The 26,066-nt window shown below is 40.0% G+C and overlaps 1 protein-coding gene across 1 annotated transcript in view; it reads right to left on the reverse strand.

Moving 5' to 3' along the window:
* AACS (acetoacetyl-CoA synthetase) overlaps positions 1-26,066 on the reverse strand; it is a 39,376-nt gene that overhangs the window by 11,310 nt on the left and 2,000 nt on the right. Inside the window, exons 2-10 of the mRNA XM_088532501.1 lie at positions 25,061-25,164; positions 20,709-20,829; positions 18,959-19,072; positions 11,853-11,950; positions 9,392-9,506; positions 8,775-8,856; positions 6,542-6,689; positions 2,817-2,897; positions 2,213-2,337 (exon numbers count right to left, since the gene is read on the reverse strand). Of these exons, the coding sequence (XP_088388627.1) occupies positions 2,213-2,337; positions 2,817-2,897; positions 6,542-6,689; positions 8,775-8,856; positions 9,392-9,506; positions 11,853-11,950; positions 18,959-19,072; positions 20,709-20,829; positions 25,061-25,164 (988 nt within the window). The remainder of the gene's footprint in view (positions 1-2,212; positions 2,338-2,816; positions 2,898-6,541; positions 6,690-8,774; positions 8,857-9,391; positions 9,507-11,852; positions 11,951-18,958; positions 19,073-20,708; positions 20,830-25,060; positions 25,165-26,066) is intronic.

Consider the following 26,066-nt stretch of genomic DNA (forward strand, 5'->3'; position numbering starts at 1 on the left):
TAACCTATTTAGAGTAATCAGAGTCTAATCCTCATCTATAATAATTTAGAAGAAATCACAAAGCTCGAAGAGAACATTTGCTTTATGCTTTAACATAAATGCTCTGGGTGTAATCAGTCAAGAAAAAGTGAAATTCAAGATCACTGAACAAAGTAATTTTCAGTACTCTTAGGAAGTAAAGGAAGGAGACAGAAAATCTTTTCAAGACTAGTCAGACTTTGAAGCAAAAGTTCTCTCCCTTCCCTGCTCTGTTGGTCAAAGTGCTAATCTGATATCTTTGTCGACCTTCAAAAAAATCTTTTTCCTTCTTTTCTGCTAATTCATTTCATATTAGCACAGGAAGATCACTGAAGAAAATTTGTAGATACAAACAAGGAAAAGAGTTTGAGCTCAGAGGACACAGGCAAGTGCAACAAAAATGACAAAACAAGATTCTGGTATCTTTACTTCTACTCCAAGAGCAAGACTGAAGGTAGACTAGCTTGAGATAGTAATACTGTTTCAGAAAAGGAAACAATATTTGAAAAACATCAATACATGATGTTTTCCTTGGCCATTTAGGCACATGACACTTACTTATGAGGCTGTCACCCTTGGGCAAAGACAGGTACAGTCTAGTTGCATAAACACACAGTGCATACAGCAATTTTATCTAGCACATGAGAAAAGCCCAATGAGAGACCCCTAAAGTAAAATGCTCCTTCAGTTATGTACCACAAACATATGAGCCATTTTTATCCTGGCATAATATTTTACTTTCCTTCCATGCTCCAGAATATTGCTGATTTTATAGATGGAATATTCATCAATGCTTCTCTGCTTATTTTTAAACTCGTTGACACTTCCTCTACAACACATGTAGAAGATAGGCTCCTATTTCCTACCGAACACTACACAACCCTGTGGTAACTGCTGGGCAGGGGCTAAATACAGCTCATTTGTACAGAACCTTAGTACTGTCTACTCGAGCAGAGACTGTCCCTCAGCATGAGATTATCCTGATGATACCATACAAACCTGATACCCAGAGGAAAGCCTAGGATGTCTACAACTAAAGTACCCAAACATGCTGAAGCTCTTTTTTAATGTAACATATGATTGAGTTGGGAACAGACTGCATTATGAAGTACCACACAGATGGCCACCCCTTTTAGCACCAGATTACCAAAGTGTGACATGCAGACACATTTGAGTTATCTTCACTTGCTTTTGGCATGTAGAAACAATGCTTAAAAATAAGCTGTCTTATTTCTTGATTCCAAATTTTTGCCCAGGGGCTTTTTTTTTTTTTAAAAAAGCCTTTTTTTCCCCTTTTTCTGGCAGCATTCTGAATAGATACTGGCTTTCAATCATAACAGCCAAAGCCAAAATGTCACTACTACAGAGGACAAAAGAATGAAGCCTTAATTATTAATTGTAAGAGTCATGAAGTCAATCTTCTGCCACCCACTTTCCACCACAAATGATTTAATTTTAATTATCAAGTAATTAAAAAAATATACTCATCTTTTAACAGAGCAACATCATACAGCTCTTTTCCTTACACCCAGTCAGTTAACTGGGAAAATTATAAAAAAAACAAATTATCCTGTATACTAATATTAAAATACCACTACAGGATTTTACAATTATTTATGTGACAGCTGCTATTTCTCTAAGCTTTGAAAGAGGGCACTGTGAACATTGTTCAAAGAACTGCATAAGACAATGAATAGCTTAGCAGAGAGAATTAGGCATTATAGATTATAGAGCAAAATATGAAAATACAAGAAACCCTGCCAAGCATTTCCAGTCAATTCACGTCTTTTAAATCAAAGTGCTATATTCAGTGCTTGGCTGAGCCATTTGAAATAAAGCATTCTTCGTTTTCAAGTTCTGAGTGCACTGAGAAATTATTCTTCAGATCACTCCCAATTACAGCCTTTTGAAAAGGCTGCTCTTGAAAACTGACTATTGAACCAAAATTCTTTGTATGCTTGGAATCCAAAAGCTTAAACCAATTATGAAACAATTGGCTCTGTCTCTTCTGGTCTCTCTCAAAAGCTGTTTTATCACAAAATTTAAAAAGCAGTGTGCTTAAAGTTAAGCCAAAAGAAACTGTCATGCCACAAACTGATTTCTGACCACGCGAATGACATCTTTAATGAGGTTGCACGTGGCCCCTGTAACAACAGCAAAGACCATTACCTTTCATTTAATCTTGTTTACATACCCTAGTCTGTCAATCAAGTCCCAGAGCACATTGGGCGACGGAACTAGAGGAGATCCATCATACAAAACCACCGAAGCTCCTGTAGCAAGTGCAGTCACTAACCAGTTCCACATCATCCAGCCAGTCTGGAAAAGAAAATACCTACATTAGTTTCTATCTTTGTCAGCCACCTGTCAACTTTGCTGGCAGCTCCATCACAGGGCCAGGAATATTGCTGTCAAATGGTGGTAGAAGAGTTACAGGCAACTAGACAACATGATGGACAGGCAGGTTTTTCAGCAGAATCACCTTCTCCCTGTCCACATGTCATCTTTCCCCCACCCCACCTTCCTTGCCCAAAAGTTTTCTTGCTTTAAGAAACTGTTAAACCAACCCCTACTCTATTTAGGGATCAGGAAAATAAGGCCTTCAGCGTGGTGAGGCCTTGCATGACTCAGGAAGGTAGTTTGATGAGATTTTAAAACAAATACAGTTTAGCAGGATGATCCCTTAGAGAATAAGAATTAGAAATATATAAACATTTTTAGGTTCATGAAAAGGCTCTCAATTTTTACAAGAAAAATATATTAAAGAGTTTTCACAAATGCCTCTAAGCCACACTTGCCGTTGTATAGTACATAATAATGTCACTGCTGGTCATGTTGCCATGAAGAATGTGTTCCTTCAGATGCTGTATTAATGTACCCTGAAAAAAAAAAGTGGAAGAAAAGCGTAAGTTCACCTAAATGAAAAGTTCTGACAGCACATTAAGACTTCTGAAAACTAATGTTGCTGCTTCACTAAGTCACTTCACTGAATGACATACTAATATGGCTGATTTATATTGAAGGTGTTTTGCATTCATGTGAGGAGCTACGGAGGAACTGTTAAGACTCTCACAAACAAGAAAAAATATGTCGAAAGCAAACAGATTACATATACACATTTGAAATGAAAAAGGAAAGTCTGCTGAATGCTTTGGGAGAAAAGGAAAAAATGTTAAACAAAAATAAAGGAATATATTGATTATTTTCTTTGAAATTCAAAGGAATTGGGTTTGAATTTACCTGCTACTGTTTCAATACACTAAGATGTTGCAATACTGCCATCTAGCTACATGCTGCCACCTACATTTTGAATTTTTAAATTCAGGATTTAAAAACACTATGACTAACTTAATTTCAGGTACTGCCAGAATGTGTTGAACAATTATTCTACATATAAAAGTAAGCACACTGCCTCTGCAGGAGAATCTTAAAGCAGTCACAAAAGAGTGAGGCTGCATTTTAAAAGTCAAATTCAATTAAAGTAAGCATTGGCTTCTCCATTTAATTGCTATTATTCCAGAGTTGGAAAAAAAATATCAGTGAGGTTTGGTAGAGGCTATGAACTATGCCAATGTGAGCCAAACCTTGCTAACATTTCCATCTGCAAAGTGCTGTGGTAGAAGGCATAGCCATTCTAAAGAGCTTAAAGCCTAAGATGCTCTCTCAAGTTTATTTATAGGACTTGTATGACCCTCGGAATAAATCCTAGGCATTTAGCACTCCACGGCACAGACCTGCCAGCTGATAAAAGAACTTCTTGGCCTGCTTCTTTTTGTGGAGCTTAATGTATGGCTGATACAGGGCTGAGCACAGGGAGCAGCAAAACTAACCACCATGAGGTGCTGCTGCTGCTCAGCCACTCTGTCACCGTGGAGCAGATCCATGCGAAGGGCTCAAACCGCTCCGAGAGGGCAGGACCTCCTGGCTGCACATCCTGCTCTTGAACCACCTACGCTCTCTGCACGGCATCCGAAAGGGTTGGGATGAAAAACCCTGGTGAGAGGACGAGGACAGGGTGGCAGGCCTGGAGGGAGAGGTGCTGGGGATAAGCAAGCTGCAGAGCCCTCCCACAACATTTGAAGCAGCAGCTGAACTCGATTTTCAGCAGAGAACTTCATGCTTAGGAGCCACAAAGCTGCCAGGATGGGGCAAAGGGATGATGCGTGAGAGCAGGGAAGCCAGGCTGCACTAGAGAAAGGAACTCAGGCCTGAGGAGCTAGGAGGAATACACAGTGTACACTCTGGGAAGGCAGAAATACCACAGGCTGACAGAAAAATAAGGCATATTCAGGCATAGTAATTTGCCTACTACTGTATAAGAAGCCTGTGGCAATTATATGAACCCAGGATTTAGGAGTCATTAAGATACACAGAAGTGAACTGATCATCTCTTTAGACAGCCCTGAATGTGAAAAGCTACAAAGTGAATGTGAAAAGGGGCCCATAGGAGTGACATAAAGGGAAAATGGGACAAGTTCCTATAACATAGGAAGAGCAACTATTTGCTAATCTTTGCAGAATTAAGGAACCCTTCAAAAGCGTTTCTTTAGCACAACCAATTCTTCAGCACAATAGAGCTTTGTTTCCAAAACCAGAGAAACATCTCCCTCTGAGGCACTGCTTGTTACATCTTCAGTGATCCGTCTTCATTTTCATTATTTACATGTTACTTTCACTATGTGCCACAAGAGAACAGAGTATGTGCAGAGAAAACAGACTAGAAATATATTACAGAATGCAACCGGAGTTATAAATTTAGGATAAGCTGCATATTAACATCAATATAATCAGTACAAAAAAGCACCATTAAAATGTACTGCAAACAGGCAATAATTTAAAGCTTTCACTGCAAGGCTGCCTTTTTTGTGCGTTAATTATCAAAACTTCAATTAATCTGAGGCTGAGAAAAAAGTGAAATGAAGACCATGGGCAAATTCTGCTTCTGCTGGAATCAATGAGGACCCTCTTATTTATGTTATGATGGAAACAGAAGTAACAACCAAACCCAAGAACAAACAAATGGAGGCCAATCAAGTTGGTAAGTCTAAGCACTTGGTTCCCCTGCATTTTATTTGTAGGCCCATTCAAACTGGCACATACAGAGCAGGCAAACCAAGGAAGTCCATGATGAAACCATTTTGCTTTAACTCAGTCACCACAGTTATGCACCTCACCTTAAGAAAAGCAAAACAAAAAAATCACCCTTTAGTAAAGGAGCTACAGAACTGCAGCAGAGACATGACTAAGGGCGAGCTAAGCAGCCTTAGAGAACATGGAAATAAAGAACTTTGCACCTAAGTCCCATTGCCTGTTCTACATCTGTGTTTTTCATCTCCCCACCATTTACCATGCACCACTGAACAAAACACTTGCCCTTTTCTTGCTAATCCATCTCCCAAAGTACTCAACCAAAGGGTCTAAAGCCAGCACAGCTTCAAAACAGCTGTCAAACTTCAAAATACACTTCCTTCTTTCTTCTCCACAAATACAAGACTTGTGTCCCAAAGGGACCGTTTTATATGTCACACGCCTGGTATGATCCCTTATTGATAATATAGAAAGCAGAGTGTTTACAGGCAGTGTGGGAAATGTCTGTGGGGAAATTCTCCAATTCTTGCCATCAAACAGGGGCAAGATCATCCACACTGTGGAGCTAAAACCAAAGGGACTCTGCGCTAAGGCTACCTGGACAGCCCTAGCCTGTCCCATGAGATCCTCATCCTGACACTGAGCAACCAGCTAAGGCAACCGACACTGCATAGTAGTTGTGCAGTTTAATTTGCACAAGCTGGCACAAATGTTTTATGCTGTACTTTCTGCCTGTCCTAAGGCAAATTAAAGTTTAAGAAGCTTCTTTTTATGGACTATGCCAATAGCAAATTTAAAGTTTGAATGCTAAACCCGACTGATGTAGTCATTACCTGAACTTAATAATTTGCCTAGAATAACTTTACTTTAGAATATGAATAGTAAAAGCACACAAGCACATTTGACTAAGTTTCTTTGCATCTTTAGTCAAAACAAGACACTGCCTAAAACAAAGCAAAATTTACACCCAAAAAGACTTTGTTAATCTTCTTTAAAGAGTGATTGCTGAAAGTGACATGCTCTGAACTGACAGCCTTGAGAAGTGAAACATTTTAGTAATAGAAATGTTGTGGATATAGTGTAATCATTTTAATAGTTCCTTTGCCAATGGACCTCAATCAGAAAGCATCCAAAAATCAGTTGAACCCTTTTTTGTGGGGCTTTTCTGACACAATTATCCTTTGTGCCTGTGTCAGATATTTGTCCCTATGAAATTGCTGGAGTCTCTGAAGGATCTCCAAATTAGTTTATATCCTTATTAATCTATATTTGCCTTCAACCACTCACTTAGAAAACAGAAGTTTCAAGTCACTGAAAACTTCTCAGCAATCTATTCTTCCTTAATTCCATTATGATATTAAATACTGTTAAGGGCAAAAAATATAACTCAGGTAGTTATAAATAAGACAGTATAGCTCCAGGAGGAAGGACATACCCCTGCTGAATGGACCATGCATTTTGGTGCCCCCGTTGTGCCTGATGAATACATGATGAAGAGAGGATGGCTGAAAGGCAGCTGTTCAAACTCCAGCTGGGGAGCCTGGTCTCCTTTCCCCATAGCAAGGAAATCTTCTAAAAATACACTGCATAAGAAGGGGATAGGGAAAAGAACATTTCAGTTTTCTTTGAAAGCATTACCTCACCCCATACATAAGATCATCTCCATATGTAAGTTGTGTAACAAGGTACTACATACTCAATATTAGTTTTACTCCGACTATTTCTGCTCTTTATTTGAATCACTAAATCATTTCCTGTTTCTATTTTAAAATAAAACATTAGTACAACATTAAGTTGTAACACAACAAAAGCAAGGCTGCAAATCTGCACCTATAACCAGCTGCTAACCTTAACGGCTTGACCAGAGGGGCAGATGGTCACTGGGGTTTCACTTTTGGGCAGAAACTATACAATACACAGGCCTCCTACCCACAGGTGGCTCATGCAGCCTGCTTACAAATCAGGCCACAAATGGGGAGAAAAATTCATCCCACAAGGTTTATTAGTTGAGGTTCGGTGCCATACGAACATGGATGCACAAGTTAAAGCCAACTCAGATCCAAAGACTCAAGGTGGCTGGACAGAGAGCCAACGTGGGTGTCTGCACTCTGCTCCCAGAATCAAAACAGTTGCAAACGATACAAAGTCTACAATCTGTTTCATACCCAGCCAAATCAGATCCAGAAGAGCTTATAAGCTCAGGCTCAGCATCAGCTGAAGCTTGCTTGGAGCAAGCCAAGCATTTCTGTGCTGTGTGCCTGATTCCTCAAGGCCTTTTTAGCTTGGGCACAGTAGCAGACCTCAACTGATTCTGTCCCTGCAAATACCATAGACCAAAGCATCCAAGCTCTGAGGGCAATCACAGGAATGCAAAAAAGAGATACCAGAGTGTGCTTTAAATGAGCAGCACTCAGACCCAGCAGCAGCACCATCTCACCTTTTCCTACTGCAGAGATTCACTTTGCCCCATCACTAGATGGAAAAAATTGCCTGTACTGACTTGAGGAACTTTGGAATACAGGATCATGTCTTCAAAAGCTACAGGCCAACTTTCCCTGCTGCACTATAGACACAGCAATTGCAAAAGCAGTGTGGCAAAAGCTGTCCCTGCACTGCAACCAGAATGTTCCAGACTCGGGGAACGGCTGAACTGCAATGTCCCTTGGTACAACTGAAAATGGTGTGGCAGTAAAATCAATTTTAACAGAGTTGGATCTGGAGGAACAATCTTACCCTCGATCCTGGAACTCAACCACTTTCCAAAAGCTACCTAATTGACCTATTCCACAACAGTAAATAAGACAAGTTACTACTAAAACTGTTGTTTAAATTATTCATTGCTCAATTCTGAAGGCTACTTTCTTCTTCCTACTGCATGCTATTGAATTCAAAAAATATCCTCCCTGATAGGGTATTTCACAAAGAGAAAACATGTTATTTGAGATAATCAATAAATCAAACTCAACAGCTGTGCCCAAACTATTGCAACAATGAAGCACTGAATTTTCCTATAGCTGAACCACAGTACATAGCAATCTCATAATTAGTTAAACCAAAACTCTTTGCACTGCTCTACTCGTTCCACAGTAGATGCAGCTCTGCTTTGAAGCGTGTTTAATACAATTTTAGTTTTAATACTAAACCAAGCATTCTTTCCCTACAACAGATGCTCTTCTACCTCTATTTGCACCAACACTTGCTTCACTCTAGTCCACGAAAGAGGCTAGCAATGCCTCTTTCCTGGAAAGGCTTAGCACAGCTCCTCTTGCCATCCTGTAGCACCACTGAAAAGGATTCTACTGATCAGAGCATCTGGAGGTGGCACGGGAAGAGTTCGCACTGCTGTCCAGCCAACTGCTGCTGCACAAAAATACTTCAGTTCCAACCCGGCCACCTTGTGTCTGGTGACCATGCAAGTGCTACACTCATTTTGGACACCTCTTGAGATTTGGACTCAGTGGAGATTTATTAATTCTGACATGGGTTTTCATAGAAAAAAAATACACCTACAGTTAAATTTCTGTTATTCAGTACGAAGCCAGACCCATATCAAGAAATTTGGCTAAATTCTGGCTTTCACAATTCAAGAGGTCAGAAAGTTTCAGTAAATGTCTATCCCATCTTTAGCTGGCACAGTAGCAGCTTAAAAATTCATTTTACCCAACTACCTGTTTGGAATCCTAGATATATCTATGGTTTCTCTTGATGAGACATATGGAATCACCACCACTTTTTTTAAATCTGGAAGTCCTAGAAGAAAAAAGGAAAAAAAAACTTACTACTCTCACTTACATAAACCAAAAGTCTTTTCTGATTTGATTGTACAGTGTAATACACCGAGTAATGGACATTTTTAAATATGAAGAAACCCCCCAAAACTATATTTTTACCTAAATAAGATTTCCTTATTATTGCTAGCCTTTTTTTTTAATAAAGGCATGCTTAAATCAACAAGCTTTAGTTCTGCATGATCCCCTTAGTAGCTTTCAATAGCACTTCACATCACCTTAAGAAAAGCTCAAGTAGCACTATTCCTCGTTCCCCCACTGATTTTTGCTGTTGCAGGCGCTGATATTTGAACCAAACTAGCAGCAGACTGTTATAATTAATCAAGCAAAAGACTGGCTAGTTTTTACAGAATCGGTTCTGCCTTTCTAAGCAGCATCCCTATCCACAGGAACAGTGTAAAGGACAGACAGGGGCGAGCAGAGGTGGGATTTCTCTCCATGACAGTACAAGCTTTGAGCACAGCACAGGTGAGGTGAGAGGGCATGCAATGAATTACCTTTTACCACACTAAGCAGTTTTTCCAAGTGGTTATGTTCTTTGCCATTGTATACAACAGCTTCAACAGAGAAGATGAGCTTAGGCTGAATTTGGGAAAACCTGTCCAGCACACCCTAGGGAAAAACAAGAAAAACAGCTTGAAAAATGAATTGTCGACACAGGAAAACCTACTGGTTGCTAAATGCAAATCTTGTTTTGAGCAAGGAACAAGGATAGAAATCAGCAGGAGAACCGCTTTAGGCGCTTACCACAGCTATTACCACATTTTAGAGAATTTTGTTTGGGCACTTCTTTGATTTTTTATATACACTGCTTGCCACAGCCTTCCAGTAATGGATCTTTTAGTATTCAACAGCAAAAGTCAAATCCTCTTAATAAAAGCTCTCAACAGTTATGCTCATTCCTCTCCAGCTGTATTACTTAAACATTAAGAACCAGAAGATTACTCAGTATTGTAAAACTGTCAGCTGTTCAAGAACAGGGTCTCCTTAACTGTGTTGCAAAACTAGACTTTAGTCATGTGCTTTTTCTTCCTAAAACCCCATATCCTTATCTGCATCTTGGTTCATCTACTTTATAGCTAAAATGAGAGCGTGATTATAGCCAAATTGAGACCAATGCAAGAAAATCACAATCAACTAAACTATTAAACATCACTTTCCCATGCTGGGCTAATCACAGATACAAGAGTCTACTCCAGAAGTATGGAGCATGAAGTTGAGTTTCCAACTGTCTTTAATTTTGTTCTCATATTCACTTCTTTGTATCCTTTTCACCATCCATGATGAACCTTGAGCATATCCCTCCTGCATGAGGCTAAAAAAGGACACAAGGAGAGGAGTAAGGGTTTCCTAACAGAAGGAAGGAAAAGGAAGGGCAGTGTGCATTGGAAACTGAGACAGCTACAGGTCTCATGGTTTTATTAATCCTGCTGACACAGCCACCTGGAATCATTAACACTGGCAGGATCAAATCCCACAGGGCAGCTTGGTGTGATGCACAAGGAATACAAACAGACAGAGCATGGCTGCATTGGAACTTCAATCCAGTCGGATGGCTCAGCAAGGAATTGCTCCCATGAAAAGCTCAGGTATCCCAGATATGGCTTATTTTACATGATGAGCCTCAAAACCTGTCCTAAAAAATTGTACAGGGTCCTATGAACAGAGCTGAACTTCATTAGGCCTTACCAAGTTCCTAACAGCAGAGCCTCTTAGACTGACGTACCCAACAGCCTCTTATGCAAGGCTGAAAAGCACTATTTTCCTACACAAATATACCTACACAGATAAGGACCAAAGGAACCAAAGCAAAAGCTGCCAACGGTGGCACTGTGCGTGGGAGGGAACTCGCTGGTTCTGACAACAGGCTTCCTGCTGCAGAGGTACGGGATTCAGAGCCCGCAACGTGTAGGCAGTTCTGAAAGTGCCATTTCCAAACTGCACAAAACATCTACATGCAGTTAGCTTGGAAATTAAATGCTGGAAACAATACACTGTTTCCAATACTTCAGTGTGAAATATCCATTTGTGTTAGTACTAGCACAAGTGCATAAAAGGAGCAAAATCTATTCCTTAAGGTGGAAGCCGATATCCTGGCAGACCTCTGCTGATCTCCCTCAAAATTTTAGGTGTTGAATTCGTGTCAACCCCTGCAGGTTAACTAAAGGAGAATAAATGATATTGATGGCACTGCTGCTCCAAGGCTAAGTTTCATTAACAAACTATCACAGAAGCTAAATAAAGCTGGGCACTGAAAATAACAGCACATCAACAGGGACAGATTGCATGCCGATACTCTAATATAAGCACAAAGAACAATCTTCCTCCAGAGGAGGGATCAAATCACATTGTAAAGAAAATACTGCATACTGCCATTTTCTGAGCAAGCAGAAAATATTTGAAGAAGAGACTGATCATTAGCCGGTATAATGATTTTTTTTAAATCTTTTTTCCCCCAAATGATACAATCTTAACTGCAAGGAAACAGAATGCTGCTGCCCTCTAGTGCTAATCCAGGGATAACACTTCCATGTACTCGGCCACTATAAATGGCTAAGCATTGAGACGGAGGACATAAAATGCCTAAAAAGGTTAGTATTTTCTTTGTGTTCCGCATTATACAAACAGTTCATTCTCCATATACTTTCATGCAAACATTTAGGTGAAAGAAATAAAAATTTAAAACAGAGCACTGAATCTCATCTGCTACTGCTCATTGTAAGAAATTTCCAAAAGAATTCATTTTGATTAACGGCAGTTAGGCTTTCAGGTCCTTTGGCAATTGTGAATAATCTCAACTTAATTGCTGACAGAAAATAAAATATGATACTCGGCTCTGCCACGAGGTGGCAGGAAGAATAAAAGTAACAAAATCCATTCACGACCCTCATTTGTCAGCATTGCAATCGTCAGGACCACGACAGCTTTGCTAGTGCACACAATAACGAAGCTACTCACATTAATGCCAAAATCTGGTGACGTTGAACTCCAAATAGCACCAATACTTGCAGCAGCCAGCATTGCCTCCACAGCGTGAATGCTGTTTGGTAAGTAACCTATGGCAGAAATTGTGTGGTTAGGTATGGAAGAAATCCCCTCCCAAACATCAATACTTTCACTGTATTACACAAAAATTCTAGATTGAAACATCGCTTAATAACTCTGCAAGTTTGCCACATTGAATCATAAAGTCATAATTTAAAGTCTAAAGACAACAGTGACAGAAATTATTCCACCAAAAAGAGCAGTTACATCAGATTTCACATCCACAAAATTACTCCGTCTACAAATGCTTCTGTTTATTAACGAGACTCTCAGGATAAGAGGGCACGTGGAGAAGAGGGCCTGGGAGAAAGTAACTGAACAGACTGGACAGGTCGCACAAAGAATAGAGCACATGCAATAGCAACTGGCCATGACCATTAAGATGACTAAATATTTGGAAGAAAAGATTAGGAATACTTTGTAGTATTTAGAATGGCACGGATCTTAAAAGGCAAGTTTGGCTAATCATTGATCTTTCATAAGGTTCTTTTATGCAATTAGGTCACATCAAAAAGAAGCCTTTCTCACGCACCCTTTCAATACATTCTGTACTCATATATTTAATTTACTGGAAGAAAAATAAACATTTCATTGCTTGCTTAGCAGAAATGACATAAGTAACCTGAAAAGATCAGGTGACTTAACTGGCTTCATTGCTCTAATTGCAATCAACACATGCATGCTGACATACACATATGCAGCACCTCTGAAAGCAATATTCTAGGCACAGACACTTGGAGCAGGAGAGTGGAGAAGGTTTTCTTCATATTTTTGTTTTGCACTTTAAGTATATTAAGGTTTCCAAGCAGAGAATTAATTCTGCATAGTTAAAAGCTTGTCTGGTAGGCACTGCCAGAATCTTAACCACAAACAAGCAAAACCAGTGTCTCAGCTGAAAAGGGAATATGGTGGGACAAGCTCTGGGACATTCCTACCCCAAATTAGCTCTTCACTTTTATTACTAGCCTGCAATAAGCTCTCAAGATTTAAATTCACCTTATCAAAGCATACAGAAGAAAACAATGTCAAAAAGTTCTATTTGCAGCTGACTCAGTTCAAGCAGTTCTCCAGAAAGCCTGCTGTATGACTGAGGCTGCCTCTCAACTGACCAGAATCCAACCTACAAGTTAAGAACATGCATCCAAAATTCACACTTAAACCTCAGCAAATTACATCAAAGATTTGGAATTTCAGATCAGCCTTTTTAAGTAACTGAGTGATGGCTAAGTACTTAAAAAGACAGACAATGACTGGTGTAACTGCCATATCTGGACATCTAATTAGAACTCTGAAAACAGGCTTAAGAAGCAATAAAAAAGCTTTCAAATCTCTTCTACAAAGGTCAGATCTCAGTGCAGCTTGCAGGTCCTGTGCAGTTCCTACCAGGCAGCAAAAACTCACCAGTGTTTAGCTCTTTCCAAGCTGAAAGGTACCTAGAGAAGCACTTTTATAGGACAGAAACTAAACCCACAGATGTTGGTCTATGATATTTATATGATCTTTTAATTTTGAGGAACAGTAGCAAGCCTTAATTTGGACTGCGATTTTTCTTCATCATGATTCAATGTAAATGAAATTGGTTTTATTAACCAGGTTCAACCAAATTCAGCTAATCTCTAAACTCCTGTGCTTTGCAGAGTATCAGCTTCTGCTCCTTTGAAAATAGCTATTTATACCCAGCAACTTCTGGAGGAAAAAAAATAAAAAAATCTTGTTACATGTAATAATCCCTATCTCTGCCTGCAGTTTGTGGTGTTTTCTTCACTTTCATTCAATGAAGTCTGCAAGTCCAGAGGCAGCAAAGACGCCGTTTTTCTTGTTTCAAGGTAAGCTTCCTCCAGAACAATTACTTGAAGTCTACAGAGCAGAACAGCCTGAACTGCGTGATGGAAGCAGTTCTTTAATTCCTCACAAATATTTCCAGTCTGCATTTCTTAGATAGGGTTATCAACAGGTCAGATAGCACTGAAGACTAGAGCATATCTCCTCAAGCTTTGAAGCAGTGCAATTGCCTGCCCATAGCCTAGAAGCCTTAGCTCCATCACACGCACGTTCTCCTTTGCTCTGTTCCTACTAAAACCTTCCAGGTAAATACACAAGCCTGTTTATTCTTTTCAATCAGACAATTAAATCAATTACTTTTATTTGTCAGTTGGCTTTGAGGTTGTGCTTGAATAAAGAGCATCAGCCTAAAGTGCCAAAAGGTATAAAACACGTACTGCAGCTTACTCTGCATTTCCACACCTTTATCTGATCGCTGAAGGCAAACAGCTTGCTGGGGTTTTCACATGGCTTTAATCTCCAGCACCACACATCATGAGTAAGTGTCATTGTGCTCTACAAGATCCCCTAAAACACTGCAACAAAACATCTTGGGTTACTTGTCCCTTAGTAGCTCCCAAGTTCAAAAGTTACAAACTACTTCTGTTGGCATTTCAAAATTAGAAGTGGATTCTTGGAAATGAAAATGTTTTCTTCCATTCTCACATGAGAGAATCTGAAAAATATTTTTAACTATATAAAACTTTCATGCCTGTGAAACACTGCCTTTCACTGTGCCCCTTGAGATAGCTACTGAGTCTTCAGACCCTTCAGGAGTTTGGCACAGGTCACAAGTGGCTAAAACTTATGGCTAGCAGTGGCTAAGCAGACATGTTCTGACAGAGGAGGAAAAGCCATTTCTCCTCTAGTTGGGCTCATTTTAGGGCTCACAGAACAATGACCTATGTACAAGAGCTCCATGCTATAGGACATAAGCGGCATAACTAATTCAATTGCCCATTCTATATTTATTCATTAACTGGGGTCTCTACGTTCCTCAATATACTTTGGCAATCAGAATTGATAAGTCTCAACACAGCTAATCTCAACACAGATACATCTGTAGGGAGAACTACAGTCCAAAAATTCCTGCAGTTCTGATGGAAACTACAGCAATTCTCATTCTCAGAGGACTAAACAGATTCCCTGAAAACAGCTAATGCCTTCATAAAGCAGCAGAAATGTGTATGCAGACACAGGGTTCCCCACATATCCATAGCACCCTGAAATAATCAATCTTGGACCCTGCAAAGATTAAGTTTAAGCCTTAAAGGCAAAAGGAAAAGCAGGAAGCTGGAATCAAAATGTGCTCTCAATGGCTAATGCTGTTGATTCACCCTGGCTCACAAGCAAAGAGGCGACAGTTGCAAAGATCAGAGTTCCTGCTCCTGTTTGATATTAATACAGCATTTCATACTTCTGCAGGATCTCTTCAGTGGTCATCCTACCTAGCATTACTGCAGCCTCAGACTATTAGTAACAAGCTAATCTTCTTACAAAGCTAGCTTTAAAACCCACGTAAGCACTAGGGCTAATACAGTTACTATAGATAAAATACCAGATTTAAACAATGCAATTCATGGATGCTCTGCTGAGGCGGGTGTGTGGGAACCCAGGGAAAGATTGGTTTGTTTTTAACTGCTGACTTGTACTAGAACAAAGCTGCCTACAGGGATACAATACAAACAACCTATCCCCAGATTAAAGAGCGGCACTCCCAGGTTTATTCCATTCTCACAGCACGGTTCAGCACCAAACAGATGGCCAGTGGAGACCACTTCGCCCTTGGATTTGTGCAGCTTGGATTAGCTATTGCATCCCTCTCCCAACTGTTCAAGCATCAACAGTATTGCGAACTGTCTTCACAAGAAAAGGTGTTTCATCACACACCTGCTTCAGTTATGTTTATTAACAAATGCAATCTCCTCAGCAATGGAAATGAAAGACCAGGGAGAAATCAAACTGCTAAAGTGCTGACGATGCTGCTTGTCCACCCACACTAACCCACCTCTGGCTTAAGCACATTACTGCCATGATGCAACTGCAAAAAAGCTATTTAGCCAACTAGAAGATAGGGTAAATGCAACGAAAAGATAATCTTAGATATGGTAAAGAATGGGAATGAAATTCACAGGAAAAAAAGATTTTTTTTTTTTTAAAAAAAAAAAAAAAAAAGTGGTATTGCATAAGATTCTAATAGCTCAAGACCTTAAGTGATTTTAAGAAAATGTTGCAATGAAGGGGACCAGGGCCCAGCAAGCTAGATGTTAAGCAACTCTAATAAAATTAATAAAATAGATAAGCAGGAGGTTCTTCAGAAGCAGTAAAATCATGCCCTAAATCACCACAGGAATAAGCTACACGAAGCATGATCCTTCCTTCTGTCTTCTGCCATAAGCTTTGGAGCAAATTAGGTCCCAGTGGGCACTGGTGAACTTTGGGGGACCTGCTCTTTGATACCACAAGCGGGTGCACGACTCAAGCTCTTCCACCCAGCACTTAACATCTCTTCCTCCATTTCCATCTGGGATTTGGAGAACCGCCAGCAGCTTCAGCCTCCAACTGTTAAGTCACATTTCAGCCCCTCCAGAGACCACCAGTATCATCTGGCATCAGAGAGAAGCAAATGAAGTACAAGTTGAGACTCAATCAAATATGTGTATATATATATATATATATATATATATTTGCTGTTAAAAAATCCTATTGGATTTCTCTCATAAGAGAAGTTCGCCCTAGACATGGGCTGCTGCCAAGGGCAAAACAATCTGTTGAAGTCAGGAGACCAGGACTCCGGGTGAGTCTTCACTGCACAGTGAAGACACTGGGTAAATGAAAAGGCTCTACCTGAGTCCCAAAAAACACTTAGTATTTAAGGAAACAAAGGGATTTTGCCTAGATTCATTAATCTCTTCTATTCAGATAAAATAAAGAAGCTTTTAAGGACTCTGAAAGCAATGTATGTCTGCTTCCACAAATAAACTGTAACTCCCAACAAACGTGTGCCTAAGCTACTGAGATGTTTGAGGAGCCCAGCACCAAGAGCAAGTAAGATTCAGGGTCAGCCAGTTGGCAGTTATGTTGAGTAAAACACTGTCATTAACTAAAAGGAATTGCCATCAAAATTAATTAGAATTAGCATAATTATCACTACTAGTATTTCAATACTGGAGTTGCTGCTCTTCAGCTATGGGGCAGATTTCTCATCTTAGAGAGCTGCTACAAAACGATGGCCCTGTTTTTTGCCTTTTTCTAAGACAGGGTTTCTGATGCTTTTGATAAGAATAGTTCTAGAAATATTAATCAAGACTAAGAGTAATTTGCACTTCAGAACACAACCAAATTTCATGCAAAGTGGTTTAATCCTAACTCACAAGGAATGTTTCCAGTTGACATGACTGCATCTGGTCATATTAAACATTGATGTTCCATCTGTTATTCTAGAGAATAGCACTTTATTTTTTCCATTAAAGAGTCTCATTTGGGATTTCTATACTGATTGCTCATGCTAAGAGATGGACTATAACCTGTAAAATAGTAAAGCAGGAGAGAACATCAGCTATCTATTCACACAGAGATCAGAGATGCAGCTGGAGCTGCTGTTACTTTTTATAGATACTGCCTCCAACACATACATGAAAATCTTGCATGGAAAAGTCTGTATACCGTGCATTTTCATGCATTTATTTATGTAACAATAGTTTGATGTACTAAGTCTCAAAAGCACAAGTATACAAAACAGAACTCACTATTTTGAACATATCATGAGAAATTTCACTACAAAAGACACATAAAAGTGCCATCAAGTGTACTTTAAAACAAGTAACATTCACAGAAAGCATTAAAAGAGGCTCTGAACACTACCTGGATTGGTTTCATGATCTCCTGGTTTCCCATTATAAGAAACTGTATACAGCTTACCAACATAGCTGTGGCAGCTTTTAGATACATATAACCCACATTCACCATTTGACATGCACAGAGCATGGGTAGTAAAAACACCACCCTTTGAAGTTCTAAATATTCAGTCTTTATAGAATATAAGCTTTCTTATTCATTTGTTTGGTTACAGACAGACTGTTACTCTTCAACCAATTGCCAGATAGGAATTTACTAGTGTTAAGATGGAAATTGGAAACAAAATTAAAGCATCTTAGCTTAAGGTCTTCATCCAGGCAATCCTCCCCTGTCTCCTACATGAGCAGGAATTTGGCTCTAAGTCAATGCAAAGCACCAAACTGACAGCTGTCAATCGAAAGTCCAGTTATCAGTTCTGTAGAATATTTGTACCATGTATATGCACCACATGTACGTATACCACAAGCATGAGATCTCTTGACATACTTTCCATCTTTGTTTGCAGATCGTTATGGTGGTTTTAGTAAGAACAAGGCACAACCTTCTGTTTTTGAAGACACAGGATCAAGTGCTGGTTTGCAGCATGCAAAAGACATAGCAAGTACTTTGCTCACTGAGTTTTCACCACATCAGAACTTACACATACTTAGGAAAGCTGCCAAGTATTGCTCAAAGAGCACAATTCCAATAGTAAGATGGATACACATATCAGTAGAACTAGGTAGGAGTCAAGGAGCTTCCATGAGATTAGGTTTGACTTGCACCACACCAAGAAACTAAAGAGTGTTTTAAAGAGCATGTAAAATGCAGGTACAAAATGACTTAAAATCAAAAAAAAAAAGCAACTCAGAAACAACATACACTGACAGAGCTAGGGCCAGCTTGGCTACCTCCTGCCTATGCCCTGAGTGCACATTGTACAATCTGTTTGCAAAGAAACAGTATGTCAGAAAAGTATCAGCTGGCAGGGGGGAACAAAACTGGGTACCCTAATTCCCAACGCTGCCCTAGTTTGAATCTGCCAGACCTCATGATTCAAAGCATAGCGAGATACAAAACCTCCATCGTTCCTGCTTCCAGCAGAGTGCTCATAAAAGGCTTCAGTGAAGCAATGAATGAAATGTTTTCCTTCCCTCTCCAGTGCTTGCAGAACTTGCAGGCTAATCCAGCTTCCTTCCCTCTAAAACATATTTCACACCATCATAAATGTGGCAGCACAAGAGTCTTTTCTTTAGAATATTTCTGTGAAAGGTTATTTAATATTCAAGTTCCTATAGCTCTGACCATTTATATATTTCAAGAAAATTTCACATTGTATCCTTCAAGAAATAGATACTCACCCACAACTCTGTCTCCTACTTTAACTCCCATCTTCCTCATAGCTGCAGCATACAGAGCCACAGCTTGTCTCAGTTCTTCAAAAGTAACTTTCAAAATTTCTTCTTTGCCTTCCTCTGAGGAAAAAAGATTTACAAGTACATCCAATCAGAAATTGCACACCACAACTTAAGAAATTAGCATCTAGTACAAAAAAATCTGGAAGAGAATATGAAACAATTCTAGTGAAAAAAGTTCCCTTGATATTTGTTTTCCCATATTGCTCTTAGGCTGTATAAAGCTTTTCTTTATAAAAGAAATGCAGCACTAATCAATCAGTAGTGTTCTACTGGGACACGAGGGCTTTTTCCAAAGACAGTAACATAAAAATGCAAGCTGATGATTGAAGAAATGTGTGTTCAAAGCACTTTCACAATAAATAGATAGCACTCATTGAGGCATCTTCCTAACAGGGAAAGAACCACCTCATTCTCCCTTGTTGCTCAGTTTTTGCAGTCTCAGGGCAAGGCACAGTTGACTAGAAAAACTCTTATAGTTAGGGTCTCAAATTCAGTGTCCTTTCTAAACAGGCGTCTTCGCAAAGATACCACAACACATATACACCATGCTGGACTACATTCATCTCTGAAAAGATCTGCAGGGAGTTTTCATTTTTGTACTGAATGTCAAATGTTACGTAAGCTCTTAATAACTGGCAAAAGAAAACAAGTGTAGATGTTATGAAATGCAAGGTTTGCATTCTTAAAGGTCCAGTCCTGTACTGCCTCAGTTTGACTCCTGCAAACCATTTGGCCCATTATACTTTTAGGATCCATCATTTCTCATGAAAACACATATGCCAAGGATGTGGCAACAAAAACATACTCTGTCTTTCCTGATCAACTGTAATAAGAATGATTTCCTTAAGCAAGGGAAGTTATTTTTTCTCTTTGCTTCTTTACCTGCACCCAGGTAAATTTAGACCAACACAGAACAACAGAGCAGGTGATGTGAAGCAACAGTGTGTAACAGTTCCCTGAATGGAGCCTATCCATAGATAGCATTCCCATGGAGCAACAGGAAGCAGGATGCTGTGCCCTGGCTAAGGGGGCTGTACTCGATCACTAATAAGAGAATCGCAGTGGGAGTCAGTAACTAGGAAATTGGTTAAGGGAAGCTATATACACAATTCCTGTGCTCTTTGTATCCCAGGGCTCCCACAGATGCGTCCCCAGTAATTTCAGGAGCCTGACACAGGTTCCTAAGCCCTACTCTGCCCTAGCAGTGAGAAATTGAACACATACCACACTGAGTCAATAGAACCTAAGAAGATTAAACACAACAGCAGGTCAGGAAAGACATGCAGGTGGGCCTTCCCTCACATACTACTCATTTGCTTTACTCAAGCATTGATTAAACTGGAAAATAGTTTTGCTCCTGTTGGTATTTTACCCTGTGGCTATGCTACAGAAAGCAGTGAGTCTCCAATGTACCAAATGATGTCCTAAGAAGAAACAATATTTAAAAGGACAACATGATCATAGTCATCAGCTAATTCACTAAGTTCCTAAGCATTTCTTCAATAATTTGGACAAATATTTGAACTCCACTGTTTTTCTCCAGTGATGTTTAACTTTTAATACTTGTCAGGAATAAGACTAAGCTTATGTAGAATTGACACAACTGATTTGAGTCAACTTACTGAGTGGTGTTTGGCAGTCACAGGACTTAGCCTTAAAAGTAAATCCAGCATTGTTGCCAATTAATACTTACTTGCTGCATAAAGTGCAATCTTGTCATTCTCCTTGTGCTTTAGAAGATTTTCTGCATAGTTCAGACGGCTGCCTTTAAACCACTCCGGAACATCTGCAATGCTTTTAGATGTATCAACTACCTGAATTAAAAAAAAAAAAGATACATTTCTGGAAAACTATAACACCATTTCCTTTTCAGATCATTATACAGTTATTAGCTACTTAATGTTATACTCTTAATGCACTCTGTCAGGCAAGAGCCATTTCCTCTACTTTGCAGGTGGCAAACAGAATAGATCCTGCAATTACAGACCCGGAAAGATTAATAACCTGCCAACCATCACAAGCAAAGTCATAATTAGAAGCAGACTGAAAAAAGTTTCTAGTTTTACTTTCAGACCAGCCTCAAACATGCAAGTGAGGCAAACCACTACAGTTACATGCAGACTGCAAAGCACAGCACGTGCCAAGGTTTGGGTCCTGGGATCATCCAGAGCAGGGACTTGGCCACAGAATGGAGCAGCGCTCTGCCAGGCCAGCCTTCCCTTCAGGAGGGCCAAAGCATGATGGTAACAGCATCCAGTTTTGCCCAACACAAGTCACAAAGTGCAGAAATCAACATCAGCAGCAGCAACTCCAACAATCCATGAACTAAATTAGTTACCTGCACAATCACTCATAACTAAAGTTTGATTTTTTTGTCCAATCATCCCTATTTTAAGTTACAACAAACACAAAGACACCATAGCTTCATTTAGAGTGCAAGAGCACTGCTACCAGCCTCTACAGCTAAAAGGGCTATACTGTAGAATATCAGAGTACAAATTTCTACCATTGATTTACTCTTTTCTAAAAGAAAAAAAAGTTCAACTTGATAAATGCATGTTAAATACTTTATCATTTAGGACTAATATGTGAAAAGAATTAAGTACAATGAAAAGTTAGTAAAACAAGCTCAGTTAAAACTTTTTTTTAAAACCAACTAATGCTCTCAATGGGAATTAAGGTCACCCCAGTAAGTCATATTTAAGAAAGTATTTTTAAAAGTACTAGTAGGAAAAGAGGCTTTTAGTAGAATTCACTACAGTTTGTATCCTCCATCCTAAAAGCTCCCATGTTTAGATTCAGCTACCCAGCAGCACACGTTCTGCAACCTTTAAATGGGCATTTCACTGTACATCTGTGTTTCTGAAAGCTTCAGTTTATGGCCTTAGGCTCTAGAAAATAAAGCTACATGGGCACTACTGGAAACAGAGCTCTGGCTCTAAAAACCAGATAAAACTCAAAATACCTCATTCAAATCAGATGAAAATGTTTTTGTACTTTGCAAGGTACAGTATCTATTACCAGAGGCAAACCTAAAACTGTCTTTAGACAAAGTTAAAGCTTTATATGGAAACTATCAGGTATTTCAAGTAAACTTCCTAAGGTCAAAGTGCCAAGTAGATCTACACTCCAGAAATAGCTATTATCAAATTCTAATGCTTACCCAGCTCAACTCTTTTCTAGCAATATGCTACTGCATTCATTAGAAGCCATTTAAACAGACCTTTATTGGTGACTTCCCCAGCTTTAACAAAAGTGAAAACAAGAAGTTTAAGCTCCACACAGGGCTAGCTCTGTTATAACTCTATTTTTTCCTGAAGCTAAGTGTCCCTTTCAAGAGCTCTACCAGCGTATGGCACAAAATCCACCTACTTAATGCTCCTCTTTTCTCCTGCTAGCACAACACCCAGAAATCCCAATAAGGCCTGTTATACAAATTAGTCTCTCCTTTAAAAGGGAAGATCATGGAAGACAAGAAAAACTCAAGGCCTGCAAAAGGTTTAGCAGATCATTCCTAGTTCCAGCAAGGGTATAAAAGCCACAAGGCCAACACAAGGGCTCAGCAGCTCTGCAGAGCAAGGGAGGGAACTGCTGCAGGCAGTGGCATTGCTGACATGAGCACTCACTAGATGCACAGGGCTTACTCCTACTCACAGCAGCACTGAGCCCTACAAGGCCAGTGTGTGCAGCAGTAGGAACACACCAGGTATCCAGTGTGCTCCTACATCACGAGCTGCTGCCCTACAACTGCTTTTTACAGCAGCTGATCAGACAGCAACCACTTCCCTAGCCATGTTAGCTAGGAACAAACAACTTGGACTTATCAACAACTTGCACTTATCAGCAGTTCCCTCTACTATTAAAATACATGTAGTAGATACCATAGTTGTAACCAAGTGCTTAGATAACAGCACTGTCTGCTACTAACATGCATTATCATGCCCATGGAAACGTGTGCTTACCTTAGGCACTACATCTTTGACAACTAAATTTTACCACTAATATGAAAGCCAATCCCTACACTGATCTGTGCTACATGTGTTTTGCATGTGCTGAAGCAGAAGTTGCACACTGCATGAGAAGTTGAGTGTTCTGGTAGCTGGTCTCTTAAAGCAGCCCCCTGCCCTCCCACACAGCCCACAAGAGGAAAGGGGTCAGGTGCACCTCAGGAGCCAAGCAAAGCTTTAGGCCCTATTTCCCAACCAGCTGGAACTTGCAACTCATCTTTCCCAAACTTACAGGCTTTGTGTGTCTACATAGCTCACAAAGGAAAAGGAGAATCTTTCCACCCACTCCAAACTCAGACTTATGCAGAAGCTCATATCACATGCAAAGTTACCAGTATTCCAAGAACTTGACTTGTGAAAGTATGGATGTCTTACAAGTTAGAAACACAACAGTCAAATCTGGTTCACAAAAAGCTTTATTTTCTTCCAAGTATGATTCCCTCATTGTTTGGGAGAAAACACTAAGCTGTGGAAGCCTCAAGCTCTCCACTGTCACAGAAGAGTTACTGTGACCAGCCTTTGCTCCTGTCATCCACATTATTCAAGGGCAACAATTTTTCATGACCAAGCACATCACCTGCATTCAACACAATTTGAGTCAAGCCTTGAAGGCAATACTTCAAAACTGACCCTAAAGGAACACAGAGGCCAAGAGTAAGTTCTGCAGAAGAATGTGCCCCAACCACTGTCTCTTGTTCCAGGGTCTCAATCACAACAGGTCCTTCTCTGAGCTTCTAGACCCACCCCATCCCAGTTCTTCCACACCAACTCTAATTAAAGCCTTCCCAAGCACGCCTGTCTTCTTCCTTCTCATCTTCAGGCTCACTTTGGCCACCATTGTCTGGTTTAGCCCCCTTCAAGTGTCCAGTCACCAAACATGTTAGTGGTGTCTCCAAGGACAGGTGCCCTAGAATGCCCATCCTGCAAGACAAGAGAACAAATGGTATTACTCACTGTTCAATGTTACCCCAAGCCAGCAGTTCAGGACTTACATTTGTACAGTAATTCAAAAAATGGCCTTGCTAATCAAAGAATATGGGGAAAAGTATCCCAAATTCAAATTACAGCAAAAAAATGGAAAAGGGCTATTAAGCTTTTTACAGCTAAACTACACAATTTAAGGAATAGGCCAGTTCTTCCATTCTTGGTGTTTTTAGTCACTAAAGAGGGGGACAGATGATGACAGAAAGACTGTCTTCTACCTAAGGATGCAGTTTCATGGCAGGAGTCACAAGGGAAGCACTGCTGATCTATCAAACAATAGAAGTTAACAAGGTAGAGGGAATCTTACCAGTTTCCTCTGCAGAACCTCTGGTATTCCAAGTGTGCACTCCAAGTGTTCCGAGAACAGAAGGCCTCCAGGGATTAAGAACCAAGTTCAGGCCCTTGTCCATCCAAGTTTCAGGAAGATTGCTCTGTATCACGCTTTTGAAGTGATCAGCCAATTCATAGATGGAGAAAATGCAGGTTGATGCTGATATCCAATGGCAGGAACATGCAAGAATCCCAGCTTCATCCTCCATTTGGAAGGTCAAGTCACCTTTACCCCAGAAGTGCTGTGGCATGTCTCATTCCACTCATGTGGAGCCTCAAAGATATTTCCAGCTTCCATGTGTCTCAAGACTTCCAGAACCAGTTCCACAAAGCAGGAGTGGAACAGGAGTGCTTATCAGGTAGGCTGGCTCAGGGAACAAGCAGACTGGGCTGCCTGCCAGTATTTCAAAAGCTTCCATCATAAATCAAAAGCAGTTTCAGTAGCATCCTCATATAAGCAGCCAAAGGACTGCCAGGGTATTTGAGGACATTACAGTAAGAACTGCTCTAAGATCACAGATCTTAATTTCACTGCACAAAAATACATCAGCAACAGAACATTAGTCCCCTTCGGAAGTGGATTCAGGACTGTACACATGGCAGGTTCCTCATGTTACCTTCACAAGTGCTTACTCAGTAGCAGCTTAGAAGGTTCCAGGCACAGGTCAAAAGACTAAATTCTCATTGTCTAAAACAGTTGTATGCAACACAAATACTGACTTACCTCATCATACAGGCGAGAGCACACAATGTCACTGAACTTCCAGAATTCTGCCCAGAAGTCTGAGAAGGATTCCACCGACCATTGGTATAAGTCATTGTAGTTGGCTGGAGGCAACAAAAAGCTATTAGTGCAATGCAGAGAATTGTCAGAGAGCAAACTAAAGGTAGGGACATCACCATTCAACACTTGTGGCTGAAACCCAGGAATATAATTCTGATCATAATTATTATAAATGATTTTTGTTCATACTAAGTGACTACAGCATGAGAAACACCCTGTCTGAACACCTGAACAGATGGGCTAATTTCATATGTCATCTTTACAAGCCATTAGCCAATGCACTGAGAAAAGTACTTTTCCTAGTACATCTGTAGAACATCTGCCTTCCCTCACCAAAATTCAAGAGCTGGACAATAGAATCCTGTTTGCTGACAACATCCCTACTCCCCATCAACAGGGTGCTTTAATAGGGTACAAAAGGAAAGTTTCTGTGACAGGGCATAGTCACTGCCCAATTCTAGGCTAGGACCAAAGACCTTTGTGGATGGTGTGGTAGCTTGGACAAGAGGTTCACTGGATATTGAGCAGCTCCACCATGAAGCAGTCATGAACGATTCTTTGTAAATGAAAAAGTTTAACAAGTTACAACTTTAAACTAAGGTGTCCTTTGCAAACTAAAGTTGCATGAACAACTCCAGTAAGATTAAATGAGATGCTTACTAACTAGATATTACATTCAAGAGGTGGTATCGAGAAGTGATCAGCTTAAGTTTTATATTATAGTGAAGCAGACAGAATAACATACAAAAACAGAAATCCAAACAATACTGAAATGGAGGTTAAAGTTATTTTGGGTATGAACAATTGAAGCATTTTATTACTGACTTAACAGGTGATATTAAAGTCATTCATGTTGCCTGGGGCTCTGTCAAAAGCCACACTAGGTACAAATACCCACTATCAGCGACAGTAGCAACCTTCCTGCTCTGCCAATTTCATTTCTTAT

The sequence above is a fragment of the Tinamus guttatus genome, unplaced genomic scaffold (assembly GCF_059628265.1).
Source record: "Tinamus guttatus ecotype Peru unplaced genomic scaffold, ASM5962826v1 Tinamus_guttatus_pri_ptg000459l, whole genome shotgun sequence".
Taxonomy (NCBI): domain Eukaryota; kingdom Metazoa; phylum Chordata; class Aves; order Tinamiformes; family Tinamidae; genus Tinamus; species Tinamus guttatus.